The sequence below is a fragment of the Olea europaea genome, unplaced genomic scaffold (assembly GCF_002742605.1).
Source record: "Olea europaea var. sylvestris unplaced genomic scaffold, O_europaea_v1 scaffold1858, whole genome shotgun sequence".
In the NCBI taxonomy this organism is placed as follows: Eukaryota; Viridiplantae; Streptophyta; class Magnoliopsida; order Lamiales; family Oleaceae; genus Olea; species Olea europaea.
The window spans coordinates 97,877-111,738 of NW_019236364.1; the positions used below are offsets into that span (position 1 = coordinate 97,877).

The following is a 13,862-nucleotide window of genomic DNA, read 5'->3' on the forward strand; positions in this document are numbered from 1 at the left end:
TAATTAATCAAGGTTCGATTACAATAAAAGTCTTGATATACATCAATGGTTTGACATCGACGTTATAAGAAAACAAGACGGTAAATGAGGACTTCCATGAAAACAACTGAGAACCTCATTTTCATAGGAGAATATTTGTTATCATGGGAAGAAGGAAATGGTTTTAAGAGTTTTTGCTTCAATTTTTAATGTTTTCCATCAAAATTGGGTTCGATTATATTACTCATAATAATTTGAGCACATGAAGTGTTTTATTGTTGTCTACATATGCTGGGTTGTCTCATAACATTTTCAATGCTAATACGTATTGCACTAAAAAGATTGTCAAAGATAATATCTATAAAATTCATCTCTAATACATGCCTATGAGTATGTCTATCTCTCTCTCATATTTATCCTTTTTTTTTTTTATATTTCCTATTAAATTATATTAGAGATGAAATTTAAGAAATTTAAACTGAGTTGTCTAGCCATTAGATAATAACGCCACATGTATCGAAAACATTTTTAAATGCTATCTAGATCAATCTATAAAATACATTGCAGATGCTCTTAATGTCTCGTTTCAATCATTGCATAGATCCTCAATTGACGATATTTGACTTTAAAGTTCTAAAATTTCAAATGTCTTGAATATAAGTTGAACGAAAACTCATACTAGTTTCATTGTATATTGGGAAATGTCGATGTTTTTATATCCTAAAATAATTAGGAAGTTTGGGTCCAACACAAACTTGAGGATATAACAAACATATAAATTTTTTCTTTTAATATGATGATTTGACAATGAGAATTTGTAAAACTATTTGTTGATACAAATTGTGACTTTGCGTATAAAGCATTCCAACATAGTTCACACTTCACATATTGAATGATAGAAAAGACACTGATGTTGTGTTTAGTGTAGACTCATTCGATGAGTCTCAAGGGTAATATTATATAATTTCTCAACTAATTGTGACCGATAAATTATCTGGCTCAAGTACTCGAGTAATTGTGATCGATAAATTACTCATTAACTTCTCTTATATAAAGCTCATTCTAATTTATTTTCAAGTAAGAGACATTGCCAGTTACCTATAGATAATCTACCATAATCGTTCCACGACAGTAACAATACTGGACCGTTTGTTACGAATAGCTGGTTCCATTTCCTTCCTATGGCCAAGCACGAATATCAAATCAATTTTATTATAAAAATGTGACGTTTAGAAAATGTAAAAATAATAATATCACAAGTTTAATTATTATATCACTCTTTTACTAATTCCTATCAACCTCATAACATAAAAATCTCAATAGCAAAAAAAGTTTTGTTAATACGTAATCGACGCGTAATTTTCAAATTATTTGACCTAAACTTCTGAAAGAAAAATCAACTTTTTTGCCCTCACGTTTACAATTGTATTTTCCTTTTGGCATTAATTCTATGGTCTTTAGATACCAACTACTTCACAAATTTAAGTTCACAAAATTGCAATTATTATTGAATAAACAAAATTGGGTTTTACATCTCCAACTCTACACGTTTTCCATTTGACTTCCTTTACTCACGTCATTTCTAGTGGGGTTCCAAGTTGAAATAAACAAAATATTGGACCCACCATTTAGGCCTCACTTATTAAGACAAAATTACAAAAATAATCAATAATTTACTCATAATTTGATTCATTAAATTTTTTATTTATTTGGCGATATCAAAATATAAAATTTATTTATTTAATCTTGAAAATTTTTTGTAAACACTTTTTGACTCCGTACCCAAGTTGAAACCACAAACAGCCGACAAGAACAAAAACATGGATTTAACTTTTTGTAATATTATATGAGAAATATCTTGGAAATTATAGTGTAGTAAGCTATGTTCACAATAATGCCAAAAGATCGTATTACTTGTCTAAATATGATTAGTTTTTGCTCATTATCATTTTTATTATCATTAAGACTAATCCCGTGTAGGATCTTCATCCAAGGCTAAGTACTAAACTTCGACATTATATATAACTAACGTGTCATGAACATGAATCGATATTGAGAGGGAGATACATTTATTTAATATTAAAATATGAGTTATATAATATTATTGTATTTTTATTTTTTATGAATTGCAAAAGAACCAATTTTTAGGAGTTGTTTATAAACGATTTAATTTATAAATGATTTAAAAGCATTAGTCAAACATGGAAATTAATTACTAAGTACTAGATCATAAATTATGTGGCAAGCGTTGCGATATTCTCAATAATGCTTTGAATTTATACAAACTTAATTATGTAACAAGCGTTGTGATTAGGACTATAAATGATCGAATATGAATTGGTTCTGCCTTTATTCGATCTAATCCAACAAGAATAATTCATGGATCCGATCTAATAATTCAACGGATTGTTAAATTCAATTGACGAGCTTGGGTTTCCACCATCATCCGCATCTCCTAGCGGGGTGGAGAATGAGAAAAGAAATGAGTTACTCCAAGTTGAGTCTGACTCGTCGGAGCTCAGTAGCGAGTTTTCGTGGCTCGATGGAGAAATCCCAAGTTAGACTCGTTTGAGCTTGGATTTGTCAATACAGAGAACTATAGCGGCAATAATGGCGAATATGTAGCCCTAGACAGGTTTTTTGATAATTCTAGTATTGGTTTCGGGTCAAATGATTTTGCATGGAGACCCGAAACATCATTACCTGCACAAATCTAGGCCAAAAATTGTATGTATAGATCTGGGTTTAGACCCTTTTTAGAGTGATACAAAGGTTGAGATGGAGGTGAAGGTAAAGGTGGTGGTGGCGGTGGTTGGTGTGGATTTTGGATAGGTTGGGGGTGGGGGTTGGGTGAGAGGAAGAAGATAGGAGTTGTGTTTTTTTATTTCTAATTTTTTAATTTAATTATTATTTAATGTGATAAATGGGAATTTATTATTTTACCCCTTTTAAAATATTAAAAATATGGTCAAAGTTTAATTTTTGATCAACTAACGGAATTGTGGATGGAAATTATCCAAAAAGGGCTTTACATGCAACGTTTGGAAATGTTATAGGTAACGGTTATAACAAATCAAATGTTGGGAAAAGTCTGCTAATATTTCAAAGATTTGGAACTTCTGCTACAATTTTTCCAAAAAAGTTTTGTTAATATGTAATCAACGCATAATTTTCAAATAATTTGACCTAAGCTTCCGAAAGAAAAATCACCTTTTTCCCCCCTCACGTTTACAATTGTATTTTCCTTTTGGCATTAATTCTATGGTCTTTTAGATACCAACTACTTCACAAATTTAAGTTCACAAAATTGCAATTATTATTGAATAAACAAAATTGGATTTTATAATTTTTTGGGTCTAAAAATTTTCCTCTCCAAATCTACGCGTTTTCCTTTTGACTCTCTTTACTCACGTCATTTCTAGTGGGGTTCCAAGTCGAAATAAACAATCTACTAGACCAGCAATTTAGGCCCCACTTATTAATACAAAACTACAAAAATAATCAATAATTTACTCATAATTTGATTGATTAATTGTTTATTTATTTGGCGATATCCAAATGTAAAATTTATTTATTTATTCTTGAGAATTTTTTGTAAACACTTTTTTTGACTCCGTACGCAAGTTGAAACCATAAACAGCCGACAAGAACAAAAACATGGATTTAATTTTTTGTAATATTATATGAGAAGTATCTTGGAAATTATATTGTACTAAGCTATGTTCACACTAATGCCAAATGAGCATATTAGTTGTCTAAACAAGGCTTAGTAGTGAACTTCGACATTATATATAACTAACGTGTCATGAATATGAATTGAAATTGAGAGAGAGAGAGATACAACTATTTATTAAAATATGAATTATATAAAAAAATATTTATGAATTTCAAAATATAATTAGAAAAGAAATATAGAAGGATCAAATGTGGTAAAGGTTTATGAGTTTTCATACAATTTTTAAGAGTTGTTTACAGACGATTTAATTTATAAATGATTTAAAAGCATTAGTCAAACATGGAAATTAAGTACTAAGTACTAGATCAAAAATTATGTGGCAAGCGTTGTGATTAGGATTGTAAATGGTCGAATATGGATCGGTTCTACCTATATCTGATCCAATCCGATAAGAATAATTGATGGATTCGATCCAATAATTTAATGGATATTTGATTGATAAATTCATATCCGATTTGTTAGGTTATCGAAAATTGGATCCAATAATTCAATTTGAAATATTTTATACATTTTTATTGAAAAGTGGGTTTACCAATTTCAATAAAAATTTATTGTAATATATTTTAATTTTGTATTAGAATTTGATGTGTTTGACATTCTTCATTAAAAATCATAAAGTATTATTCTAGTTTCAAAATGAAAAAAATTATATGTAATAAATTATGCAATAATATAAAAATATATTATATTATTATAATAAATTAGATCGGATTAACTTATATATATTTGCTCCATTTAGTTGACAAATTATCGAATTCGGATATTGATCGGGTTATCGAACTGTGGCCATAAATCCATCTCCCATTAATTTTATTGAATTTAGATCAAAATTCAATCTATTGACAAACCTAATTGTGATATTCTCAATGATGGCTTGAATTTATACAAACTTATTTTTATCATTCTCAATAATGCTTTGAATTTGTCTAAACTTATTTTCTTTAAAAATATTGAGTACAACTATGAGGAGTGAACAAAATGTATAACTAATGTATGATGCCATAAAGAGGAAAAATTATATATAAAAAGTATTTTTCTGATAAAAAACGTAATTTATTAAGCAATATCGTATTAAGAATATTTATAACGTAAGAGAGGGGCGTGTATGACCACACATAATTATAACAAAAATGTCGTGTATACAGTACTGCACACTTACAACACTCTCACAATTGTGGAGCCCACGATTATTTTAAACGTGGATTCCACCTCTTGTATGTAAGAGGACTGTTAATCATGATGTCAAAATTGTTGTACTTGTGATATTGCTATAATTATAATCCTTACAGATGCAAGGAGCACCTAAGGGTAGCAACAACAGGATTGAGCTGTCTCGTGAACCTATTGACTAAGCTCGACTCACTTGGATCATTACCTAAAAGTTGGCTCGTTCCCCGACTGGCTCCTTTGCCATTTGTTTTTTGTAGTATTAACAGGTTCAAGCATGTTGCTCGACCGCCTTAACTGAACCTCTCATGCCACTCACGAAACTCAAGAGCCTTTGACGAACGAGCCGAATCGCTCCGAGCATCCCATTAGAGTACATCCCGAATCGCTTGCCACCCCTACTTAACTGCAAATTAACAATATGCTACTACTTAAATTATTCATATCATATTCAGTATTTTAACTATTAACATTTAGAGTATTTTCTTATTCAAATTACATTTTTTTTAATATTCTAACTATTCACACCTAAAAAAAATATGCTAATTATTAAATGGGGAAAACAATAAATGATTGTTAAAAAGTTAAAGATAAAGATTTTGGTAGAGAGGAAATAAAATTTTTACTCTTCAAATCTAAATATTTATCTAAAATATACAAAATACAATTTAAAAATAAATAACTCTAAAAGATGCTTGGTTAAGAATGTCACTTTCCAGGTGTGATTAATAATCTTCATTAATAAATGGCAAAATAAATGATTATCAAAATATCAAGACAATGTTCTACTACAAAGTTTAAGTGTTTGTTTGGTTTGGATTAAAATCTGATTTTAAGTTAAATCAAAGTCAAATAATCAATATTAACCACATCTTTTATGAATCCGACAACTTTTCAACCACACATTTCCATCACAATCTACTAAAAAATCTAATTTTAATCCACATCAAACATCCTCTAAATCTGTTTGTATAGTCGATGCACTCTCCATTAATAAATGGCAAAATATTTTCCAACAAATGGCAGCTATGGTGACGTATAACCCTATTTACCTTTTACTTCTAAATTTATTTTTGTTAAAGAATGATACATAAAACATTATTAGAACCTAAACGTGGGAACAGTTGTGGAGTCGCCGTAAGATTAATTTACAAAATTTATATATTAAAAAAAAACAAATTATCAAATTACATCGTTGACCATAACATCAGTTGATGATCAAAGTCTAAAAGAACTTTCTCTAACTCATCAGCGTGGGGCCATGTGTACACGTGTCAAGATCAAGAGAGGCTTCATTGGAGTTAAATATCCGATCACCCCTTCGTTTCCGTCCACTCACTTTTCCTACTTCTCTCAAAACCCTTAAACTGAGAGAATTTTACTTCTTATTTCATTGAAATATCTCTGCAGCTTCTTGGAGGTGGAGTTATCAGAATTTCTGAAGAATACTGTCAATCTGAGGTATGTAGTGTATATACATATATAATTTCTTAAGTGTACATGCATTTTGATGCAAACATATTGATGAATAGATGGAAGAGAAATTGAATAAAAATGGAAAAAATGTAATAGTATAGAAAAAATATTCGAATTTTGGATTGGGTCCATAAGACAATTTTGAAAAGAAAACGGCGAGACGAGCAATACTCACCGCTATGCCATGACGTAAGATGAATTTTGGCTATTTGAGTTTGTTTAGGACTCGAAAACTGATTTTTATTGATTTGGCGCTATTTCTTTCATTCATTTATTTTGAGTTTTTTCAATTTTAATTTGTTTTAATTTTGTTTTAATTAATTTTAGTTGTTTTAAACTACGTTTTCTTTTTCGTTTTCATGTAAGTCCTTATAAATAAAGTGTTATTTCGTTGTTTTCATTAACATTCAGTAATAAGATTCGTGATTTTATTACCTTTATAATTTGGTGAATTCCAAATTTCGTTTTTTTAAAGATTTCGCTTGAATTCCTTGTTTAGCGCTGCATCACATTTCACGTTAAGAAACACTACGTATAGATGATTTGCAGTGTTTAAAATGAAATGAACCTAAAATTTCAAATATTTATTTATTTATTTTTTGCATAATCATTTCTTTCTTGCCAAATTTATATTTTAGAAAGATGATAGTTTTATCTAAACAAAGTGGCCATTGTTATTTAAGGTATCCGAATCTGAACTTTTAGCAAATCTTCCTAGAAATTATATGAACACATGAAAGATTATGTTAAAACGTATTTTAGTAACATGGATGAAAGAGAAAAGAAAAAAAAAAAAAATGAAAAGTTCTTGTGTATTTTTCTGTTACGTGTCGTTACCACTAGAAGTTCACAATAAGGGGGTGTTTGATAGACATTTTTATGTAAAAATGTATTTTAGAATAGTAAATTGATGTGAAATGTGTGGTTGAAAAATAAGGAAAAATTTTGATTTTCGTGTAATATTATTTTAATAAAGAATGTGTGATTGAAAAGAAGAGAGTGAAAAATGCATTTTGAAAAAAATGGTTACCAAACAGGCTCTAAATATTAGGTTGTCTACTTTGAGCATAAGTCCTATGGTACCCTTTGACTTGAGGAAGTTAGATAAATTTCATAATCTTAAGAAAACCATAAGTATATTAGATAGATGAGGATTCTAGCCCTCGGCATAGTCCAATGGTGTAAAAGATAGGAGTGGGGTTATCTCACGTTTTGCTGACAGTCGCAGTGTGGGGGTTCAATTCCTGAAATATGGAATTGGACTCCTTGTCGGTGAAGTGTACATGCAGTTCTTATTCTCTGGCCTGTTATGACACATTTCGCGATTTACCTCCCTCACAAAACTCTAGGAGCGAGGCCGTGGGAGCATTCAAAACTGGGGTTCAACCTTTTTTTTAGATGAGGATCCTAGATAGAAGCAGCCACTGGTTTTACGGTACTCTACTTTGAAGTTTGAACTTTTAGCAAGTTTCAAAGAAATCACAGACACACTGTGAAAGATTTTTATGTTAACCTTTGACTTTTCTCTTTCTTTTACTTTGGAAACATGGGCGATTCATGCAACTATCTTCTTGTGTATTTTTCTGTAAGATGTCTTTGTCAATCCATGTTCACAAGAAATACTCTTTTGTCTACTTTGAGCACAAGTCCTATGGTTCACATGTGCACGTTTCGTTGTTGAACTGTCGTATTCATATTTTCCTGATATTTTTTTTTTCTGCAGATTAATAAAATTCACTAATTTACATGTTGGAACAATAAATTTTACATATATTTTTTTAATATACCCTATATTGAATAATGGTAACTCATATTTTTTGATAACAAGGCACATTAATTAATAGTATATTAAAAAATTAAGATATTAATTATACCATCATCAAGGAAAGTTGCCTATATTTTGGATAAACGAAAAAAAAGAAAAGAAATCAAGTCTATCTTGGTAGGTTGGAGATATAGTTATATATTTTCGCGTACGATACTGTCGAGTCGATATTATTTTATGAACCTATAACTTTATCTACTATAGGCAACAGCTGCTATTAATACTCTAATTATTAAATTGATTTTTAATTTATAATTTGTTGACTTCATTTATTGCTTTCACAAGTTCCCTTCATATTCAATAAATGACTGATAAAGGTCCATATAAGAGTTCACCAATTTTGAATACTAGTATCCATGCATAGTAGCTGCCAAGATCATTAGAATCAGGCCTATTTTTGTCCAGTTGTGCTATGTGTACAATCGAAATTGACAATTCCAATTGACAATTAAACACATGAGGGCACACGATGAATAAAAAAATCGTGGATCCCTCTGTTGTGAGTACATTGTCAACCCCGGTTGTACAAGAAGAATAATTCATTTTTGTCTTCTTAGAAGTTTCATATGTACCCTTAACTCTAATAACAAGGATTAAAAACTGGGATTATATTTCGCAGAATATTTAAGCTGAAATAAATTTTGTTACTGTAACATTTAATATTGCCGTAATCAGAACTATTTTCTTGTTTGTACTAATAATTCTCTCCTATTTGTGTTTCCAGGGTTTAGGAGTCAACAAGAATTGGTAGAAGTAATTCAAGATTGAGAAATAGTCATGGCTAAGGAGCAATTACAAGTGCTTAATGCACTTGATGTGGCTAAAACACAATGGTATCACTTCACTGCAATTGTGATTGCTGGTATGGGATTTTTCACCGATGCCTATGATCTCTTCTGCGTTTCACTGGTAACCAAATTGCTCGGCCGCATATACTACCACCAAGACGGAGCCAAAAATCCAGGCACTTTGCCTCCCAATGTGGCTGCTGCTGTCAACGGCGTCGCGCTTTGTGGTACTCTTGCAGGCCAACTCTTCTTCGGGTGGCTTGGCGATAAATTGGGTAGGAAAAAGGTGTATGGCATGACCCTTATGCTTATGGTCATATGTTCAATTGCTTCTGCCCTTTCGTTTGGAGATCAACCGAAGGCTGTTATGGCTACACTTTGCTTCTTCCGTTTCTGGCTCGGTTTTGGCATTGGAGGTGACTACCCGCTCTCCGCCACAATCATGTCCGAGTATGCCAATAAGAAGACTCGTGGAGCGTTCATTGCTGCAGTTTTTGCAATGCAAGGTTTCGGAATTTTGGCTGGTGGAATGGTAGCAATCATCGTTTCTGCATCGTTTAAGGCCGGATATCCTGCCCCTGCCTATGAAGATAATGCTTCTGCTTCGACGGTCCCTGAAGCTGATTACGTTTGGCGCATAATTGTAATGTTCGGTGCAATTCCAGCCGCACTCACTTACTACTGGCGTATGAAGATGCCTGAAACAGCACGTTATACGGCATTGATTGCCAAGAATGCCAAACAGGCCGCTTCTGATATGTCCAAAGTATTGCAAGTTGAACTCGAGGCTGAACCTGAAAAGGTTGAGAAGCTTGCGGAGGAGAAAGAGAATGGTTTCGGCTTGTTTACGAAGGAATTCCTCCGACGCCATGGACTTCACTTGCTTGGAACAACGAGTACATGGTTCTTGCTGGACATTGCCTTCTACAGTCAGAACCTTTTCCAGAAGGATATTTTCTCTGCAATTGGGTGGCTTCCCCCTCCCAAAACAATGAATGCGATCGAAGAAGTTTACAGAATTGCGAGGGCTCAAACTCTTATTGCCCTCTGCAGTACTGTACCAGGCTACTGGTTTACAGTCGCGTTCATCGACAAAATTGGAAGATTTGCAATTCAGATAATGGGATTCTTCTTCATGACGGTGTTTATGTTTGCACTGGCTATTCCTTACACGCACTGGACACACAAAGAGAACCGAATCGGATTTGTGATTATTTACTCACTCACGTTCTTCTTCTCCAATTTTGGGCCGAATGCCACGACATTTGTCGTCCCGGCGGAAATTTTCCCAGCAAGATTAAGGTCCACGTGCCACGGAATATCAGCAGCCGCTGGCAAGGCTGGAGCCATTATCGGAGCATTTGGATTTTTGTATGCTGCTCAGCCTACTGATCCAAAAAAGACTGATGCTGGATACCCTCCTGGTATTGGTGTTAGGAACGCGCTTATCGTTCTTGGCTGTGTCAATTTCCTTGGTATGTTGTTCACTTTATTGGTGCCCGAGTCGAAGGGTAAATCACTGGAGGAAATGTCACAGGAGAATGAGGATGACAGTGGGACTGAAACAGAAATGAGGCAACAAGGCGAAAATGAAATTAGAGCAGTTCCTATTTAGTTAATTACAAGTTTTAAACTTGGCAAAGATACAGATAGAATACGTACTTCAGATTCACCTTAAGAGGGATTAGTACTCTCTGCAAGTATCTAAGTTTGATGTTATCATACTAATGTATGCAAAATCAATCCAGTCAAAGTAAATTAATCTTCTACAGCAAAAATAGTTATATAAATATGAAAATGGTTTCAATCTTAAGTCCCCTGAATTACTATGGCTATCTCTTTTTTCCAGTTTTGATTTTGACTCGTTCCATTTTGATAACTTTTTCATGCGGGAAATAATCAGAAGGGATGAAATTAATCTCCTGTCCCCGGTGAACAGAATAAAATATACACAACGTTTTTTTGCCATGTCAACAATGGGAAGTAACGTTGAATCATCTACTTCTAACCATATCATGGTCCCCGTTTGTCTGATGACAAATTAATGTTAAAACTTATAGTAGAATCTTTAGATATGAACTGCATATATATGCTAACACAGAAACACGTACGCTAACAATAGTTGTATATTGCTTCTATGAACAATAGCAACAAACTAAGCCATATTGCTGTTATGAGATGGATAACACGTGCGTCACAGGGCATTATCCCAAAAAACCTGTACTCGATTTTGCAGGATTTTCTTTGTTCCTTGGATTTTTAGTTGATAGAATGCTCCACTGCATGGAGAAGTACAGGAGCTACAAATCAAGAAGTAGGGAGGCTTGAGAAAAGAAAAAAAACTGTTAAGATCCATAATCGAATACGTTTTTCATCAGGGAAGCATCATGAGAATCACGAATTGCATAATCCCCACAATCTGGGATATATGTTGGAATTCCTAAATCAGGCTTCCCAGTGTCGTATTTATTTATACATGATTATGCCATACATGTGTGTCGGAAACAAGTATTGCTTAAACACTACTTAATAGATGACATATTTGTTAATCTTGATACTAAAGTATCGAACTTTTGCCAAAGACAAGTTAACGTTGCACAAGGCAAGAGCATTTAATTAGCACGCTCTTTGATCACGTCAAGGTCCATCTCAGTTGGGTCGGTGGCCTGAATCTCATAATGTATACCTTGCAGCTCCCTCCTGAACCTTTCCTTGGAGGTGGCATAAAGCATCTTGGCACGAATCTGAGAGACAGAAGGAGACCTGAAAGGAAAATTTCAATCTTGTGTACACACTCTTTTAACTGATTCGTCAGATGAATACAACAAAAAAAACGAAGTCCTGTTCTCAATAAATTCGGAGGTTGGCCCCATGAGTTTCTGTCATTCTATTCAATTCGCTACAAGATCTAGTGGAAGATCCAATATGCCAAAACTAGTTCTCTACCCCATCTTTCTTTTAACGTCTCCTTAAATTGCATAGGCCTCTTTAGGTCTACACAGAACATATCCCAAGTTCCTAACTCCTAAATCAGTGCCAAGTCGACTTGTTAGCATCTTCACTTTATGAGTCACTTGAGTGTAATGAATAATCTAAATATGATTATTTAATATTACATTATATTGTCTTAGCATAAAACTCTCTTTATACGGCTGTTCCCCTTGTCATATTGTTCTGGAAGGTGGTTTGATGAACAGGTTAGAAGAGGGCTTAGTGAAAATAGTTCCTATGATCACAGGCAGAGGAGAGAAAAGCACTATATAGAAACTCAAAACGTATTATGTCTATGTAGGTTTTAAAACTTGTATATACAATTCGACCAAGAGTATGTCTGGCTAAGCTTATAAGGTGCTTATGACATGAATCCATCTTGGTCAATGGTGATTATGAAACAATGCCGATAATTCATGAGATACATTAGCTTCTGCAAGAAGTTGAAATCCTAAGGCAAACAGCCCGCAATTAGCATCTATAAAGTATTAGTGTTTGTGTATTTGCAACCTCCTTGTCTCCTATGACCTAACCTAAATGATGGTTACCGCACAAAGAACAATGTTCAGGAAACAAGGGGTTATCATTCAAGTGCAATTTAAGCAACCGAGAATATGCTATCAAATATCATGACAATATAAATAATCACATTTTGCTCCTCGAACAAAAACCTCATAACCTTAAATATAAACATGGATGAAAAGAGAGAGAGAGAGAGAGAGAGAGAGAGAGAGAGAAATACCATGCTATAAAAAAGATCTTGCTTTTTTGGCAGTTCTCAGAAGTCACATAATCAAAGTCATAAACTGCATATCGGCAATCATTCTCAGGCAACGATGCAGTGAAATCATCATAACCCTCGGCTGGACTGCCAGTCTTTTCAACAATGACTTCCTTTTTCTTCTCATCAATCTTAAAGATCACATAGCGATATGCCTTCTTCCTTTGCAATTCCATGTATGTGCTTTTGCTGTGATCAGCAACGCCCATGCCAGATAACGCATTTGCCTGGAACCATAGACCACTCGTCAAACTTCTTGCTCCACCAAGCAAAATCACAAGTTCAAAACAAATAACATAATCGTACATTCCAGGAGGGGGTCCATATATATGGTTTCTAAACAGTGAAATATATACATTCAATGGGTAATTGGCACAAAAAGTCCCTACCTTTCAGCTTAATTGTGCAAAACGCCCCCACCTTTTTTTTTTTGACATTTTTGCCCTCAAATCAACCTTTCGTTGCGATGAAGGTCCTTCCGTCCAAGTTCCATCCATTTTGCCGTTAATTAAAGAGAGAGAACCAATTTTTTTCCACTCAACAAGGGTAAAACTGTCTCACCAATTGAAAACCCTCATTTTCTTAATTTCCTTCTTCACACTTCACAGCCCAAACGGTTCCCATTCCACTCTCTCTCGGTTCTTCAAAAATTTTCATTTATCTTCCATTTCAACAATTATTGCTCCATTCTCTTCTCGTATGGTCGCATACCAGTAGCCGGCATAGTGGAAGCTCGCGTTGGGAGTTTGTCCAGCGAGCAACGTCGTGTAAGAATCATTACCCGTTGGGTATTTTCGTTTTTCATTTCGTATTGTGGTGCTTTGCATGATTGAGTGTATGTGTAGGGTTTTGATAGTGTTTATTGTTGTTACGCAGGTCTTCAAGGAACAACATGTTTCTTCCATATTTGAGAAACCCCGGCGACGAACGACCCAAATATGGTATGTAGTTCATCCCCTATTTTTTGTATGAACTTCTCTGATTCCAGTGTGCATTCACAAAATTTCAGATTGGAATCCCCCAATTTATGTTTGTTTTGTATCACTATTTATAGCTCCCCTTGGCATGCATTCAGTGTCTTTTTTTTTTTTTTGGGGGGGGGGGGGGGGGGGGGAAAAA

The 13,862-nt window shown here is 33.6% G+C and overlaps 2 protein-coding genes across 3 annotated transcripts in view; one reads left to right on the forward strand and one right to left on the reverse strand.

The window, feature by feature from the left end:
• The first annotated feature begins 6,213 nt into the window (after positions 1–6,213).
• On the forward strand, positions 6,214–10,794 carry LOC111378718 (inorganic phosphate transporter 1-4-like). 2 transcript variants are annotated; one of them, XM_023001952.1, is made up of 2 exons: positions 6,214–6,343; positions 8,908–10,794. In XM_023001952.1, the coding sequence occupies exon 2, from the start codon at positions 8,961–8,963 to the stop codon at positions 10,584–10,586; it is 1,626 nt and encodes a 541-aa protein (XP_022857720.1). In that variant the 5' UTR covers positions 6,214–6,343; positions 8,908–8,960; the 3' UTR covers positions 10,587–10,794. The 2 variants fall into 2 exon arrangements, with proteins under 2 accessions (XP_022857720.1, XP_022857721.1); XM_023001953.1 differs by lacking the exon at positions 6,214–6,343 and adding an exon at positions 7,391–7,793.
• A 501-nt stretch (positions 10,795–11,295) lies between these two features.
• The window catches only part of LOC111378719 (actin-depolymerizing factor-like), a 5,460-nt gene continuing 2,893 nt past the window's right edge, over positions 11,296–13,862 (reverse strand). The window contains exons 2-3 of the mRNA XM_023001954.1: positions 12,705–12,970; positions 11,296–11,734 (exon numbers count right to left, since the gene is read on the reverse strand). Of these exons, the coding sequence (XP_022857722.1) occupies positions 11,584–11,734; positions 12,705–12,970 (417 nt within the window). The 3' untranslated portion in view covers positions 11,296–11,583. The remainder of the gene's footprint in view (positions 11,735–12,704; positions 12,971–13,862) is intronic.